General features: G+C 38.1%; 1 protein-coding gene across 2 annotated transcripts in view; it reads left to right on the forward strand.

Moving 5' to 3' along the window:
• The first annotated feature begins 3984 nt into the window (after positions 1–3984).
• Positions 3985–18483, forward strand: part of SLC6A11 (solute carrier family 6 member 11) — a 108138-nt gene continuing 93639 nt past the window's right edge. The window contains exons 1-5 of one of the 2 annotated variants that reach the window (XM_069769769.1): positions 3985–4081; positions 5057–5287; positions 9284–9418; positions 9587–9727; positions 11191–11281. In XM_069769769.1, the coding sequence (XP_069625870.1) occupies positions 5068–5287; positions 9284–9418; positions 9587–9727; positions 11191–11281 (587 nt within the window). In that variant the 5' untranslated portion in view covers positions 3985–4081; positions 5057–5067. Of the gene's footprint in view, positions 4082–4288; positions 4608–5056; positions 5288–9283; positions 9419–9586; positions 9728–11190; positions 11282–18483 lie in introns of those variants that run through there. The other variant, XM_069769768.1, reaches the window with a different exon arrangement.

The following is an 18483-nucleotide window of genomic DNA, read 5'->3' on the forward strand; positions in this document are numbered from 1 at the left end:
GGAGATAAGATGGTCTGGAAGATAAAATGTGTGTAACAGAAAGAAAATATGGATCTCAGACTGAGGGCAAGGGATAAGAGAAGGCCTCCAAAGGGCAACATCATTAGATGAAAAAGTGGTGTTCACGGCTCTCTTGAACTCTAGATTAGGCATCACGACCATTGTGAGGCATGGGCAATAAATTTGAGAGATCTACACTGATAGCTGTTAAGCCTTTCTAAATAGAAGCCCAACAATCAGTTGTTGCTTAAAGTTATCTGCAACAAATAAATCTTTTTTTCCCATTGTAGAAAACTGATTAGGCACAAATCAGACAGCCTATGCTTTTTGACATAAGTCCAGTCTATAATAGCATAGCTAAAGGGTGTCTTACTTGTTCACAAATGGCTTTGTGATCTTAGGCTTTTGATCCAAAATATTGTGTCAGATCACTATCACTAATGAAATTCTTATTGTATTTCTTCACTTTTGTGTAGCTATTTACCCATGAAGAGTCTAACTTTGTGAAATCTTTACATAAGGTTTGTGCAGATTTTGCTTACATGAAATCTAAACTAAAGCTTTTAAATCTGGAGAGGATTGTTGTTCCCTCTTCCCTTCAATTATATTGACACAGGGCTCTATATTGTTGAAACAACACAGAAATCAACAGTTACAGTGGTTTAATAAGGAGAAGAAATGGAGCCAAGCCTTTTAATTTCTAAAGCTGTGTAACATGACTTTTGCTTACGTTAAACACTTGCATGAATGTTGCATTGATCTCTCTGTTAGGACATTATCTCTAATTCTAATGAGAACTCTCTTTTGGAAAGCTATTTATTGCTTTTTGTTTGTTTGTTTTATTCAGGAAAAATGCAAAAATCTAGAGGCACATATGTGGGACAAAATATTACACAGTGTAGCGGAGAGTTCACTCTTGTCCAACAGTAGTACCACAGAAAATGAGGCATCCTACTGAGGATCCAGAGTGCGGGATAAGCAAAGCATCCTGATTTCCAAGAAAAGTTATACATCCAAAGCATAAGAAGCAAAACGTGCAACTGTATCATGCAGTTTTCTTTCCGAGCCTTCCGAATTGTGTAGGGGTTGGGCACTAAGGAGGAAAAAAGCAAGAGAGTTAATCTTCCACATGTGTTGGTACATCTTAACAACTCTGTGTATTTCTGTCTTGAAAGTATGGACCAGGTAGAAGTTCCAGAACAAATAAATGGAAAAATAGGCTGAATATGAGTTCTGGCGGTAAGCAAAGAAGCTTGGGTACAGTGCGTATTCCTCGGTGCATATGGGCCATTTATTTCAGCATCCTGGCAGAATCCCATGGGGATATGGCTTTTTCTTAGAAGTTTTTTTTCTCAAGTTACTTTATATATCAATTCCACATCTTTATTAATTTTAGTTTATAAATTTAAATAAAGGTAGTCTTAGAACATTTAGTACTTCATGGCACCTTTCTTTGGCTAGCAGAAACATCTGGTTTCCACTCCCACCCATGTCTGCTTTCTATGCAGAATATTAATGGTTGCCTTGGGAGTGTGGAGATAAACCTGAAAAAAGCAGAACTTGAATTGCTTCTTTAGGTCACATCATTTTAATGTGGGACTTGAGAGGAATGGCCAGGAATGTTATTTCTGGTAAGTGCGTTGTAGGCAACAATTCTAAATGCTTCTGCAGAACTGATGCCACATTATTAGGAATGGAATAGACAATGCAGACGAAATCTCCTTGGACATAACTAGATTACTTGATGTGTTGTGCTGCTAGCCCTTCTACAGAATATGTACTAATGTTTTGGTTAATTAACTAATGTTTTACTAGTATATACTGGTTTTACTAGTAACAGCCTTCTGATATTGGTAACTATCAGTCTCTTGTCTTACAGTACAGCCATGTTGCAAGATTTGCTCTCATCCCAGTCACCGAGTTGAACTCTGCATGTCACGTGCAGATCTCCCAACAGACTGACAGAAGCAGGCATGAATTCATGATAAGGAGCATGAGAGACACTGGGTTAGTGCATGAATTGAGATATAGTCCGTAATCCAGAGAATTTTTCATTGCAATAGAGGAGGCTCCACCAGATTAAAAAAACAGGGTTATTGACCTGTTTTAAAAATTGGGACGTTATCTGTTGCAAACACTGTGCTGCATTTCAGTAAAGTGTTCAGAAAGACTAGCAGCTAGCAATTACTTCCATAAACCCTTCAACTGGTAGGAGACTGAATGGGAATCAGTGCAAGAGCACAGTAGTGGATAAAATACTTGTCACCAGGAATTAATAATTTCAAATACTGAACAAATCAGCAGTGATTAAACACCTTTTGCATCTGCTAGTCATCCTATAGACTGTTCTTTGGAGCAGGCCCCTTCAATTTGGTATCATTAGTCTATTTGAAGAAGACTGATCTCTCCCATGTATTGAATTATCAGTCAGATGTTTACTGTCCCTTAGCTTCCCTCCATTTTTAGAATTACTCTCAGGAATGAAATGAGAATTCAGTTTCAGCTTTGATGTTCAAGTGTATCCTGTTCAGCCTGCTCAGCCTGGCTGGAATACAGAAAAACAATGCCTGTTTTGATCCCTACTGAAAACTAGATGAAGAAGGGGGAAAAAAATAAAACAACAAAACCCCCTCAAAGTTGAGTTTGGTTTGTACAAAGCCAGGTTGGGAAAAATGGATCTATTCCATCCTTAGTTAATGAATACCAGCTGCATTAAAACTAAAAACAAACCACAGAAAGACCGCCCAAAACCCAACCCAGCTCTGGTAATGATATCTGTGGAGGATGTCTGTGTGAAGGAACTTTACAAAAAAAAAAAAAGAAAAAAAAATCAGAATTCTGCAGTTTTATCATCGTTTTACTACAGGCACTTTTTCATTTCACAGTATAGGCTTGACTAGTGCTATATATGTTGGTATCAATTAAGAAAAGGGCCTCATGCCGCACCTGTTAGGTGCAAATGTTTATATGATATATAGTTGACAGAGAATGTAGGGTGAGGCCCCAACACCCACTCTTGTGGCATGCATAAATTAAAAACAGAATTCTAAGACCTTTAACTGCAGTAGGAACTTCAATGTGTAAACACGCTGAGGCTACATGTGTAAGCAGGGTACGATCAGGCTCTAGCTTCCAAAGTCAGCTAAAGTTAATATAAAATCTGTCCATGGGCATCTGTCCATTGTCTTCAGTAAGCACTGGCTAACAGTTTTCCTGGCAGTGTGAAAAGTCCATGGAGCTGGAAGGCAAGAGGGAGAGAATTCACATGGAAGAGTATGCTGTCTCACAGCATCCTCCAGCACGCTTAAATGTAATCCTGGATTTAAGAGACGGCGTTCCAAAGCGCATCTCCTGTACTTGCAGAGCAAAATGTCGGTGATTGTAGCTGCTACTGAGAGTTTGGATCCGAGGGACTATGTGAAGCTAAAACTTGAGTGGGGCCCTGCCATTTGCCAAGGAGAAGCTGCAGAGGTAAATAATTGAAGAGGTATTTAGTTTGGGTTAAGCCAACATGGGCTGGGAATAACTGACCTACCAAAAAAAGGGGGGGGGGGGGGGGCGCATGAAATGGGAAAAAGTTCTCTATTTGAAATACCTCATTCAACCTGAAACAAGAGTTTGTATTATTTTTTTCCCATTCTTGCTTCTATTTTACACTTATTTAGCTTGAATTTTAAGCAAAACCCCGGTTAGAAATGCCCATGTGGGCCGTTTCTGCATTTTCCCAGTGTAACTCGAAAGCGCCCACATTGTTTCCACACTTTTCAAATGTTCCCCCCACAATTTTATTTTTTTTTAAATCCTTTTTTCTCTCTGCCCCCGCCCTTTCCCGCTGAAGTTAATGTCTTCCGTTTTCGCCGCGTCCCTCTTTTTTTTTTTTCTTTTTTCTTTAACTTGCCAGGCCTGAACTTGAACGAAAGCCCCCGACAAGCCAAGCCGCGGGGGGAGCCGGCGGCCGGGGCGGCGGCGGCGGGGCCGGGCTGTGCCCGCCGCGGCGGCGGGTACTGCAGCAAGGCGGCCGGGCGGCAGGTGCGCAGCGAGTCGCTGCCGCCGCCGCGGGCCCTCGGCGAGCCGCACGCAGGTCGCCTTCCCCTTCGCCGCGGAGGGACGAGGGGCTGCACGGAGCGGGGCTGGGGACCGCCCGGTGCTCGGCCCTGGTGGCTTTGCGCCGGGCGGGGGAGCGAGGGGCTGGGGATGCTCGGGTGGTGATGCTGCGTGGAGGAGGAGGAGGAGAAGGGGGGGGAGCTGGCGGGACAGCCTGGGGTGGGCGGAGGGGGGAGGCGGGTGTTATACCATCGCGCCGGGGAAGGCTGAGCATTTGCAAATTCCGGCTCCAGAGCGCGGGGAGCATCCTATCCCCGCCGGCCGGCCGGGCAGCAGCCGCAGAGCAGGAGGAGGCTTTCCGGCTCCTCGTTATCCTAACGCCGGCCGCGTTATCCCCGCCTCGCCCCGGCCGCCTCTGCCGCCGGGCGCCGGCTGCTGCCCTGCCCCGTGCCTCCCGTGCAACAGAGCGAAGAGCGGCAGCCCGCGGAGCTCCGCTCGGAGCCGAGCACTGAGCTAGAGACCCCGTCCCTCTCCCAGCCGCGCAGGCACAGGCAGAGCCCTGGGTGAGTAGTCTGGGGGCTCCCTTACTCCTCCAGGCAGGCCAGAACCGTTCAGGCCCCCTTCTCCACAGCCCTTTCTTTTTCTGTTCTCGATACTGCGTGCCTGGAAGGTGCAGGGGATCTCTGTCCTCTGGTAGGTTAGTCAAGCTGGGATCCTTGCTTGGGGAGGGATTTTTGAAAAGCTTCCCTACCTGTGCCTTAAATCAATGTCGTACTACTAAGTTGTCTGCCTCAACTTGGAAATCTTCTCCTTCCCTTGTACATAAGCTTCTCTCCCCCCCTTCCCTTTTTTCCTTTTTACCAACTTTTCCAGTCTTACAGAGTTGCCTCCTTCACTTTCACTTGCAAATTTATGTAGGTAATAAGAAGCCAATGATATGCTAAGGGAATTCTTTAGTCGCTGAAGGTTATTACTTAAAACATCTGTATGTTCTTCTTTTGTTCTCCCGTAGGCTGAACAGTCATGACAGCTGAAAAGACTATTCCTATAATTAATGGCAAGCCGGAAGATGCTTTGGACCCAGAAGCCTCAAGTACCAACCTCGTCCACAGCAATGATAAGAAAGTTCATGAAAGAGGTCACTGGAACAATAAGGTTGAATTTGTGCTTTCTGTGGCAGGGGAGATTATTGGGTTGGGAAATGTATGGAGATTCCCATATCTTTGCTACAAGAATGGAGGAGGTAAGATGGCATCATATGTTGATTTACAGCTCACCATAAACGTGTGGGAAATAAACAGTTAAGAATGCTTTACAGTATTTCTTGCACTAGTAAGAGAGAGGTATTCAGGGTTTCAGTGCATGTGCAGATAGGGAAGTATGAAGCATCTGACAACTAAGAAAAAAATCGCTGTATTTTTCTTTCCTTCTACTCCCCAAATATTGCATGGCTTACTTTCACAAGTTTCTTTTCTATCAGTAAATTGACATATCTTTTCCTGTAAGATTTTTAATGCGGAAGAAGCTAGTATTCTGTTATAGTAGTACACTGTGTGTTTTCTTCTGCGTGTGAATACAGACCCAAGCATAATTAAATAAGTTCATCTGATGAGAAAAGAATGTAGCAGTTTATTTTTCACAGCAGTATACTTTGGAGCGGATGAATATTGTTTTTGATAATGCTACAAAGATTACTTTTTTTTCTTGTGTCATATGAAAATTTCTTTAACTCAACTGTACTTTTTTTCCCTCATTACTTCCCAAATCACTACAGTAGAGTAGCGGAAGGTGTAAAAGCAGCCTGTTACTCAAAGGAGAGAGCAAACCCTATAAAATTTAGAATAAGAATGTTATCTGAGAGAGAAAAGAACAGACTTAACTTCTACAAAAGTATAACATGTGGCATGTATTGGTTATAGTTAAGTATAAACTATGTAAGATATGTTACAGTTAAGAATAAGCATGTCAGCTGTGACTTGCAAAGCAATGAGGAAAGAAAAGTAAATTAAAAATTTAGTTTAGAATTCTGTGGACTGGATTCAACATTCTTCCCACTTAAGGCCTGAATCAGTGTTATTGTGAGCATATAGGCTGGGAGAAAAATAATATGTTCAGTGGCTGATATGCAAAGATCTGTTCTTTAACAGGTTTGCTAACAATGCTGTGCTAAATTTCTTTCCCTTGTCCCTCCAAAACTAGGCACAGCTGTCTGAACTCAGGGATGATTTGGACCATTTTGTCTGCTGTTTCTATAAGACTAGTACTGCTGTGGAATCTGTGTTTATAGTTTGCAGCTCCTTTCTTTATATACTTGTACTTCAGCAAAACTAAGATAACAAGAATTCACCTGTCTTCAGAACAAGGTTACCAACTACTGCTATTAGTACAGAAATATTAATGTGCTGGATATGATACGCAGAACAGTTTCTTGTTCATTGTCAAAGTTTTCCCAGCAAAATTTTGGCAAAGAAAAAGAGAAATATTTTTTCAGTATATAATGAAGATTTCCTTGTTCATACAGTAACATTTATATGCCCATTTGTATGTATATGCTAGCTTGTCAAAATGTGATGGTATCATTTTTAAGGCTATAACATTGGGTAGAAAAACTTCTACTCATGTTTTTGGGTGACATGGTGAAAAAGTAATTACTTATATATCATACTTAATCACCACCCTATTCCTTAAGAATAGAATTAATGTGTGTGGTTTAATTGGTCGTGTCCCGGCACCATGGGAAATTTGCCATTGACTTCAATTTTATTCAATGAGGACTTGGTCTATGACCTGTGTTTTTGTAACTCTCTGGAATGGCCTGCTGGAATTAGACCAGAGTTGGACTTGTTTGATGCATCAGATGCAAATACTGAAAACTACTTAGTGTGTGGTAAGTGAAGACAACGGTAAGATGTATAAGTTAGTTATGAAATAACTTGTTAGATATGGAACAAATCTACAAGCAGTAGTATGGAACTTCTGAGGTCTGATGCCTCTCTGGTATTTACTCCAAGTTATAACAGGTAGTGTACACATAAGCTTCTACAATTTCAATTTGTTCTCATGGATATTTAGTGGGGTTTTTAGGAAAATTAATTTCTTTGCACGTTTAGAATTAGGTATTTCTTGGAATATGTTCTGTTTGCAAGCTGGAAAACCTGATGTCCTCAAATTTTCATGATGTATACCTGTTGTAGAACAGTGTTGGAAATTAGAGTCAAAGCTAATGCTTTCAATTTCAACAAGTTGCCATGTTAAACTTGCTATGATTGTGCATATGAGTGAGCCAAGCCAGGCTTGATACTGGCCAGCAGTTTACCTGACCTATAAGGATTTTTTTCAAACCATTTGCACAGTAAATCATAGAGAGAAACCATGTTGTAGATGCAAGGATTCCATTCTTTGTGAAATCCATGTGTATTGCTTGAGATACAGCTGAGATTCAACTATAGGCAAATTGCCTGGTTGATGGAAGACACTACTCAGGAAGAAATCTCTCTTGATATGCTGGGTCTGAAGAAAGAAACTGCAAGTCAAAGCAGGTGTATTTAGTTGTCTCAACTTTCTAATCAAGGCTACTAAAGCATAACAGTTGTTGCAGGTTGTGGGTATGTTGTGGTATTTGGTTATTGGTGTGTTTTGTTTTTAAGATCATGAATGGGATACCCTATTTGCCTTGTAGTTGTAGATATCTTCCTGAGGTATATTCAGAAACATTTTGTTCATCGTTAATATTCTGACAGAGATTTAGTATTAGAGAGGTGCTGTTCATTAATGATCAAATTGATCTTCAGGACTCCCACTGAAGAAAGGAAATGCTGCTATTGCTAGTGCTCTAAAGAACTGATCTATGTATGCAATGATGGACAGCACTGTAAAATGCATCTTCTTAGGAAAAACTGCATCCACCAAAACTTTTTTGTGTTTAGCATATCCTGTGTTGATTTGAAATGGAATAAATGGTGGGATGCTTACATCATTTAATGGGAGCTTTAAATGAAGCTGATTAGTATTGTGGGATTATTTGTTTAGGAGCAAGCAGGTTGAGGCCTGGATACAACACATTATGTATGTTGTACTAACCTTTATTTTCATAACTTAATTAGTTAATGCTTTGTAATTTTCCTACAACTTCAGATAAATTATTCTATGCAGTGTTTTGCTGTGCTAGTCTGCCTGGTTAACCCAGTAAAACTTTCTTGATCTAAGTAAAAATGGCAGAATCAGTTATTTTATGCTTTCTTCTCAGTATTTATTTCCTTCTTTCCTTGTTTCAGTCTAAACCAATATAGTTCCTTGCTTTCCTTCCACCTCATCAGAAAGTCTGAATACTGAGGGAATGAGGAAAACAATTCTTTATGCCTTATATGTTAACGGTTTCTCTATGTAGTCAAAAGGCTGTATTTTATTCCTTATTATTTAGGTCCAGTTCTAAATGGAATACCTAAAATCTACATTATTAGCAAATTACATTATGCCTAACATATGTATCTTCTCCCATTTCTTTGCTTCAGCATACTTTACAGCCATGTTCTTTAGGTGCCATACCTAATAACACAATCATTAAATAATACAATACTTCTGCTATGTGTTAATTGATAAGAGAAGATTTTTTGTTGTTGTATACAATGCTTCAGCATTGAATTGTATTATTCATTACCTATGCTAGAATTTACTGTCAGCATCTAACAAAAATGTTGATGCTTTGTTATTTTCCGACAACTTCACGTTGATATTTCTAGCTGATAAGGCCAAGCCCTGCTTTCCTGTTTTTGTAAGTAGTTCTAAAGTCTATTTCATCATTCTCTTTTCATAATCCTTATCATCAGGCTTACCCAAATAACATACAAAGGACTTCTTAGATTTAATTTCCATAATACTTCTTCATCCCTGCTTTCCTGAGAAAAGCAAGGAAGAGAAGGTAGTGTAGACTGACTTGGTGATGATCAGAGCAGAACTGTGTGGCTGAGCAAGACTGTGGTCTATTTTGTGTTTGAGACACATGAGCAGAACTTAGTCTATACTGAGGAACTTTGGTCTCATCTTTTTTAGCTCGTGGCAATGGTTTACAGGTTAACTTTTGATATTTGGGGCCAGGAATAAACACTTTCTGCACTATCAGCAGGATGCCTGTGAGGTGGCTAATAGGTGATCCTTCCTTTATTAAGAAAATTAATTTCTCACTCTGCTGTCAAGGAACTGTATTAATTGTAACCAATATCCCTTCAATGTTTGCTTGTAGGTGCTTTCCTCATCCCATATGTGGTTTTTTTTATTTGCTGTGGAATACCAGTGTTTTTCTTGGAGACAGCCTTGGGACAGTTTACTAGTGAAGGAGGCATTACATGCTGGAGGAAAGTTTGCCCTCTGTTTGAAGGTAACAAACAGTTCTGTGTTCTACTGCAAAAGAATGCATTAAATTTGAAATAAAATAAAATAAATTGTAGCAAAATGGAAGTTAAGATATACTTAAAGTAGTAAACATTTGTTTATAATTACCTGAAAAGTAAAAGTTTTCTATTGTGTCTCACTGTTTTTTCTCTAGGCATTGGATATGCTACCCAAGTTATAGAGGCACATCTAAATGTATATTACATCATCATTTTAGCATGGGCTATCTTCTATTTGTTTAACTGCTTTACTACAGAGCTTCCTTGGGCTACCTGTGGGCATGAATGGAATACAGGTATGACCTCAGTAGAGATTATTGCTATACAAATACTTCCAAGCAATTGATTAAAATATTAAAATGTCAGGAACAAACTATTCCGGTAGAAAAGTCTGTGGAAATGGGCCAATCACATCAGACTACAGCATGATAAAGGAATCCTGGAATGAAGACTTATTCATACCTTCTTGGTTTAGGTCATTGTATAAGCATTTGTTCCTGCAGAATATAATGTCAGATAGCAGAAGACGACTTTGGATTTTGTTAATTCTGTAAGATATTCTGGCTAAATCCCAAGACTCTCATTTGCAATCATACCTATTCTCCCTGAATACAGTAAGTGAATTCTTCTGAAGAGCTGATGACCTGATGACAGGTTACAATCATGCCCTTTCACTCTAATGAAATCAGAAGAAGTTTAAATAGAGAGGAAAATACTAAATGTGGAACTTTGGATTTGCTCTTTTTAATGCCAGAAGTTGAGGGATAATGTTCATCAAGCTACTTCTGAAAATGTAGTCACATATATAATCCTTACTGCATGCAAAGTAGCCTCTTACATGAAAGATCAGGTGTGTATTTGTAAGGGTTTGCAGTATAGGGCTCTGCATCTGTCCTCTCTGATATTTTTAGCTCTAATGCTCTACTTACTGCATTTGAAGATCACAAACTTCTATGGGAATACTTACCAATGCCCTTATTTCCATGTTCCTGAAGTTTTTGCATTTATTGCTTATATTACTGTCCAATTTCAAATCATGTACCAATTGTACTGTCTTTCATGGTTTTTAGTAAGTTGGTCATTATTGTGTTCTTTGAGCACGCCTAAAGCTATTTGAAATCTTGCAGTTTAGGTTATGTTAGGTAACTAGTCTTGGGCCCAACAGATGTGGAAGGCTTCAGTATCAATTTTGGCAACCCTGCAAAGGAGCTTAGCCAATGTTGATAGCTGTTCAAATACTAAGTGTCAACTCAACAATGCTGAGCTGCTTTGATCTTCTTTCTCTGTATTAGAGATAATAATAATAAGCCAGAGTAACTTTTGACTTGCCATATTAAGGCAAGGTGGAAACTTGTTGCTGGCAGTGTCTCATAAGCCAATTGTTACCATTGGCCATTGAGTTAGCGGTTGGACTAGGAGTATGTTGTAATTCCCAATCAATTGCCTCGGTTTCTCAAAGCGTCTTTCTTCTGCCTCAGATGTTTTATTGGCCCTTGCCATTGCAACTGTGCCTTTGGAAAGTGTTACAGGAGAGTGTATCATACTGCAGGGATATTTTTCTGGGATAGGCTTATGATCTGGTCAAAATAGTGTTGCAGAAGTAGCAGCTGTGGCATTTTAGCGTACCTAGAAATCATTTAATGACATAGAGAAAATGTATTATAGAATGGTGGCTTTAAAGGATGCATAAACTAGAAGATGCACAAGAGGAAATGTACTTACATGTCAATATAGCAAACTCTTTTTTGTTCTTTTATAGAAAACTGTGTGGAATTTCAAAAACTTAATATGAGCAACTGCAGTCAAGTCTCTTTACAAAATGCCACTTCTCCAGTGATGGAATTCTGGGAGTAAGTGCACATAAACTTTATGTTTGATCAGACTATTCATTATCTTCCTATATTTTGATCATTTACACCTGATTTAGATACCTTGTAACCCTATAGCACTTAGTGATGTGGTGATGTGAGTTCAGCTGGAAATTTTCTCATACGGGCAAAGAGTCATGATGAGAGATTTAACTCTTTTTTTTAGAGGATGCAAGGAAAGGAATTCCATATCCTGAAAGTACATAGAACAAAGTGTGCCACTTGCTTGGGAGCTTGGCTCCTGCTGCTGGAGGAAAGAGCCTCAAATCCATACTAATGAGGAGGCAGAGGTTGAAAGAAAGAGGATTATTTTAAATATTTCTTGGTTTTTTTTCCCAGGATGTTTCCTCTCTTTGAGAGTTGCATCTTCATCCCTGTTTGAGCTAACTAATACTTTGGCTTCTGTATCTCATTATTTTTTAAAGGACTATATAAGTGTTGGTTATTCAGTTATTATAATGGGAGAGTTTAACTCTTTTGTGTCTCCTTGATTCTGGTTTCTAGTTAGAGTAATAGAAGAGAATTATATCTCTACAATTTATGGCCCACTTTTGTGATGACACATATTTTTTCTTAATAAAAATATTTAATTAGTGCATGTGTAGTCACATATTTGTTCCTTGCAGGGCGCAGTGTGTGTTAAGACAGTCATAGAAATGGAATGTTACTTTTAATATTAAGTCATCTTACAATTAAAAATGTGTTACAAAATTTTGGGTTACTAAAATTTCTTGAGGGCCCGTTCTAATCTCGTTAATTTTACTGTTAAGATAGAGCCTTATTCTGAGGTTGTATGTTCAGAGGTCTGTTTCATGTTCAGGACAGCAATAGCTACACTTTGAAAGGACCATGAATTAAGACTATCCTTGAAGGGACAACTCTACATTGACATAATTTTCTTGAATGTTAGCATATGCTACTGTCTTTGCCTCTGAACCCCTTTGTCTTGCTACTTCAGTTACTTTAGCCTTCATGGGTGGTAGTTGTTGCTTCATTAAATAATACTGTTTTATTTAAAAATTAAAACCCCCAGAACCAAGTTAAATCTGAACAAGGCATGAAAATACATACACTCTCTGATTAAAATTGTCATTTTATTTTCTGTTAAAATTTTCAATAACCTGAACACCTAACATGTTAAATCAAAATATACCTACTCTACCCACTTCCCAGCTAATGTTTCAGAATAAACAAGTTTCTTAGGTGGCATCTCCTATTGCTATGACTTAATAATTTTAACAAAAATACCTTACAGTTCTTTGCGATAACTAGAACTTAGATTTCATGTGGTTAGAGTCAATGAACAAAGTATTTTCTCCAGTACTAACCTTATTTACCCGCTGTATTTATTTGCTTATTCAGCAATATTCAAAACTCAGCAACTGGTGGTAACTCCAGTTATCCAGAGAAGTAGGCAACATTTAGTTGAATTATACAGAGGGCACAGACTAAGTTTTATATCCTCATGTTTCTAGGGTCTTGTTGTGGTGGGGGTTTTTTTTGTAGTTGCTTTTGGGTTTTTTTTTTTTGTTAGTGTTGATCTTTGGATTGCCTAAATTCCCATGTCAGTTTTATTTTGATGCACATACAGATACGTTTTAAGCATGTCCCCTTCTCAGAATTCTCTAAAAATGAAGCTAAACAAGATTCTATGGTTAAACTTGGATTCAAGTTACAGTGGGTTTTAAATCGTTCAAATTTTGGACATATTTGCCAACCTGATTTTGGCTGAGTTAGGAATGAATTATGAAACTAGAAGGCATAATCAGATTTGGCCTTTTCTCTAAATTGTTTTACAGTCTTTTGTATACAAAGTTGAAAATACATAACCCAAAACACTCTAAAATCACAAAAACCAAAAGAGAAGGTAAACAAAATAATTTGTTATTTATTTGAAACTTCCTTCTTTGTTGTGTTGTGGACAAACTTTTTGTAATACTAACAGTTTACTGGCCAAAATAGCCGAAGATATTAAACTTACCTACTTTCTCTGTCCAAGCAAAACTGAAGTTGCATGGGTTTTCACCCCTGGAAAATGAATGTACTTTCTTCCTGCTGAGGAAGGTATTTGCCTTGTTAAAATTTAAGTAGGTATGACGTTGCATGGCCTCAAAAGTTAAAATAGACATGACAAACTGGTTTAGAAGTGGAAGAATGAGTTTTATTAAATATCAGGACTGATTTTGCATTAAAATAAATATCGGGAATGAACAGAAGATTATAATTAAGTTATATGTCTTAAATATATCAGGCATAAATGCACAGTAGAGGTCTTTGTGTATAGATGTGCAGTGCAGATCACAGAGTAGTTAATACAAAGTAAATATATTACTAGGCTAGTTAATTTGTCCAGCAAGTCATCTTATAGTCTGTAGATAAGTGTTACCAGAAATGTTATTTCACTTAGCCAGAAGTCTTGTTCCCATGATGTTGCTTTGCTCCTTTACAAATTCTGGTGTCAGGAACCATAAATTTATTGAAAGACTCTTTTTGAAACAAATAGTAAAAGGAAAGTTGATGGGGTAGACTGCACAGAACAGATGCTCATTGCTATTTTCAGAACTCATGTGGATGGTGTGTGAGAATCTTCATTGCTGCAATAACCAATCACAGGACTGAATTCATTTGCATAATGACCATGTTCCTTACAATTAATTAAGTTGATGCCTGTGAAGGGAAGGGGGAGGCTCTAGGTTTCTTCTGAACAACCACAGCATTCAAAACCTTTATACTTTGCTCTCTGCAATGTCAAGTCTGCAACTGAAATTCCTCTAAGTCATGGTCACATAAAGCCAATTTATTGTGTAAAGGGTCAGCTGGGGGAAAAAAGTTTGGGTTTTGTGGTTTTGGGTTTGGGTTTGGGTTTTTTCTTGGGTTGGTTTTTTTTTTTTGTGTCTGTTACCACCTACTCTTGAGAATTTGTGAATTAGTGTGGCAATTACTGTGAATAGTGATCCTATTTGCTTACTGTATGTGATCTTATTTACATGTAGGACTGAATACTGCATTTGTAAACTGTCAGGCTGATGTTACATCTTTCCTTTGATAATCATATCACATTACCACATTCTAGACTATTCACAGTATCTTCAGATTTTTTTAATTAAAAAAAACCAACAACAAAACAACAGAAAAAAAGCTTGGGGAAGAATCAATATTTACATAAATGCATGTTTTAGCAGTGCTATGTGTTTCTTTCAAGCCCAGTGCTCTCAGTCTAAGAGTTAATAATGCTGAGGGATATACAGGTTGCTATGTATCACACAGCAGACTAGACTGGCATTATGTAAATGCCAGCAGAGGTTAGTAGCAGGGGCACAAGTTGGATTTGGTTTTGTGTGTGAGTGCGTGCACGTATATGAATACACCAGGCCCAAAAGGATGTCTTTACTTCTGGCTTTGAAAAGGAGTGTTTCTCCTTTTTTTTCTTTTCCTTTTCTCTTTTCTTTTCCTTTTCTCTTTTCTTTTCCTTTTCTCTTTTCTTTTCCTTTTCTCTTTTCTTTTCCTTTTCTCTTTTCTTTTCCTTTTCTCTTTTCTTTTCCTTTTCTCTTTTCTTTTCCTTTTCTCTTTTCTTTTCCTTTTCTCTTTTCTTTTCCTTTTCTCTTTTCTTTTCCTTTTCTCTTTTCTTTTCCTTTTCTCTTTTCTTTTCCTTTTCTCTTTTCTTTTCCTTTTCTCTTTTCTTTTCCTTTTCTCTTTTCTTTTCCTTTTCTCTTTTCTTTTCCTTTTCTCTTTTCTTTTCCTTTTCTCTTTTCTTTTCCTTTTCTCTTTTCTTTTCCTTTTCTCTTTTCTTTTCCTTTTCTCTTTTCTTTTCCTTTTCTCTTTTCTTTTCCTTTTCTCTTTTCTTTTCCTTTTCTCTTTTCTTTTCCTTTTCTCTTTTCTTTTCCTTTTCTCTTTTCTTTTCCTTTTCTCTTTTCTTTTCCTTTTCTCTTTTCTTTTCCTTTTCTCTTTTCTTTTCCTTTTCTCTTTTCTTTTCCTTTTCTCTTTTCTTTTCCTTTTCTCTTTTCTTTTCCTTTTCTCTTTTCTTTTCCTTTTCTCTTTTCTTTTCCTTTTCTCTTTTCTTTTCCTTTTCTCTTTTCTTTTCCTTTTCTCTTTTCTTTTCCTTTTCTCTTTTCTTTTCCTTTTCTCTTTTCTTTTCCTTTTCTCTTTTCTTTTCCTTTTCTCTTTTCTTTTCCTTTTCTCTTTTCTTTTCCTTTTCTCTTTTCTCCCCCATTTAACCAGTACTACCAGGTCACTTCCATCATCTAGGCTAGAAGGCTTAGACCTTATTTATTTGTAACTGGAAGCAAATCCAAGTCTTCAGTTGGTTTGAGGATTGCCAATAAAGACTTCAGCCTCTCTGCAGAAATATTTCTAGCTTTTACTGCTTCTGTGGCCTTGGCTACTGCTAAAGATATTGCTGAAGTCAAACAACAACTCACCCAACTGCAGTGATGACTGAGAGGATACTTTGCAGTACTATGAAGCTTTCCTGGCATGTAGACTAGTAGTTACCCTTCCTCAGGTCTGTACAGAGGATACTGTTTCCTTGCTACCCTAGCCGGTATAGACTCATTTCCTCTGATAATTCAACATTCTCTACCAGATTTGATGGCCCTGTCACACAGAGGGTGAAGGACTGTTTATTGTCTTTGATGAATTGTTTAGTTAAAAAAAAAACAACAACAAACAAACAAACAAAAAAAAACAGCAGCAAAGACTTTAGAGATAAATAGTACAGTAGGTTCTAGATGCTATTTTCTTTTTGGTACACTCAGAAGAATCTCATTGTACATGCAAGGACCTCAAAACTTAAAATATTTTTGTGAGCCTGTAATTGATGACTACTTATCTGTAGTGAAAATGGTCTGATCCTTCTGGAGGAGCAGTAGGCAAAGTCTGGGAGTTTAGACCCTCTTTACTTGTTTTCCTGCTTAGAAATATCTATCCATGTTAATGTTTTAAGACTTCATTTGAGTTACCTTCTAAGGTAAGCACCCTAATCAATCAAAATTTACTCTTCGTTCTTCAAACTCCCTGATGCTTTTTTCCAAAGAAGGACAGGCAAGAGTCTGAAACTTCACTTTTCATTTCATACTTGTGCCCAGTGTTCAGAGACTGTCCAGTTAACTACCGTTTATGGTGTTTCTCTCATTCTAATTGTATGGCTTGATTAGGGGTTTTCTAAGAAAAAATAATAATCATAATTTCAAGTTATGGCACATGGAACTTTTAGTGTCCAAACTTTAGACAGTTAATAGTGAAAGTTGCAGTAATAATAGGGGTGTTGATAACTTTGGAAATGTTGAAGCAGTCCCATGAAATAGTTGTGGCCATGGATGAGGCTATACTTACAGCCTTGGAAACAGAATAGAGAGGAGAAGATGCTCTGCTCCATTGTTCTGTGTGGGAGAGGAAATTGTCTGGCAGGTATAGGGGACAGCAACCATGTCTGTGTGCTCTTTTGGCTGCTACACCAGTCTGTCACCATGGTCAGGAATCTGAGGTTTCTAGTGCCTGGGAAGGGAGCTGGACAGACAGAGGACCCATGGTTTTGTGGTTGATTCCACCTCAATAGTTTTTTATTGGCTGTATAACAACTTAGACCTCTGTTAAAGAAGGTCTAGTTGTTGGCCTGTCATTCTCTGGAGGGGGTGATACATCCTTAGCATTTCCAAGTAAAGCGTAGTGAGAAAAAACATTTTTTTGTCTAGGGAAAAGAAAAGGGGCTGTTCTCAGCAAAAAGGAAAAGGAGCAAACCCTTTCCTTGCAAAGTCAAAAAGAGGTTTTCCTGTTTCATTCAGGCTGCAAATGACTGCAGGAGTCACATTGTGGTTAATCCCCACTACCGTATGAAAAGTCATTAGCACGTTGAGCCTGATCCTGCAGTGCTCTGTACCCAGAGACCTTCAGCACCTCTCAGAACTAGGTCCTTTGTGCATGTCTTGTAGAACGTTAAGTTGTGCCAGACTTGCTCATTTCTGTTCAGCTCATAAAAGGCTGTGTGAAAACTGCTTTTTGTTTGGAGTCATGTGAACTCTTCATCTGGTTTTGCCTCAAAACCACTGACTTTGCCTGGTTTCAGCTGAAAGAAGTAAATGGGATATGTGTCAAAATTCTAAGCCAGTTTCTTAATATTGAGGGATAAATGTTATCCTAAACCAGGCAGATGGACTTCCATGTTTTTTGATTTTTATCTTGAATATTGTATATAACATTTTTCCTGAGGAGAAAAAATGACCATAAAAGTTGCAAAGTCAAGTATTTGGATATTGGGAAATACTGGAAGTAAGGCTGTGCAATTTTAAGTTCACATCTTTTATGAATATGATCAACTTTAGTTGAAGAAGTGCCTAATACTTTTTCAATAGATCTGCTTTGTTCTTGCTAGAGGATTGATAGGGAGCAAACACTGTGCAGGTATTCGATATTTTGTTGTTCTTCTCTTTGTTAATTTTCTTGTCTTATATTCTCATTATTATTAGGTTCCTGCTCTGCTGACAAAGTTATTAATTTAATCAAGGCTTCCTAGGCTGTTTATTGTGTCAATGGCTTTGCAATCATAGTTTGCTTGATTATTTACACATTCATTTATCCTCACAAAATCTCAATAAGGCCACACTATTCCCATTTTACAGAAGGGGATCTGAGCTACAGAGAGTGAAAGTGCTAAGTATGAGAGGCCCAAGACATTTTTTTCATGCTATTTAGCATTAGGGTTGCGCAAATTTTATTTCAATTAGGGAACAAGAAAATGTACGCAAGTCAGCTTTGTCCAAAAATAAAGATTAAAAAAAGTTACTTAATTGAAGACATGGTAACATTTGTTTGAAACAAGTAATTGCTATTTCATTCCAAACAAAACATTTTATTTTGTGCAGTTGCATGAAAATTTAAGGGAATTAGTTTAAAAAAAAACAAAACAAACAACAAGCAGTAACTTTGTTGTCTTTGCTCTAATGACTCGGTATTTAGAAGGATCTGTTCCTTGTATTTTGCTTGCAAGAAGTTGAATACATATGTTCCATTTTCTTGAATGTGTTCTGTATGGGGTGGGAATTTCACTGTCTTCTCTTGAACTTGCTCTACTTTGTATAAAAGTTAAATAATCATGGAGTATAGACTGGGATGCTAACATCTTGCTTCTCAGGTGGTTGCTTTGGCCAGAAGTTTACAGGATCATTCTCTTGCTGTCTCAGTAGTTATTT

This window comes from Haliaeetus albicilla, chromosome 24, assembly GCF_947461875.1.
Source record: "Haliaeetus albicilla chromosome 24, bHalAlb1.1, whole genome shotgun sequence".
NCBI classification, from domain to species: domain Eukaryota; kingdom Metazoa; phylum Chordata; class Aves; order Accipitriformes; family Accipitridae; genus Haliaeetus; species Haliaeetus albicilla.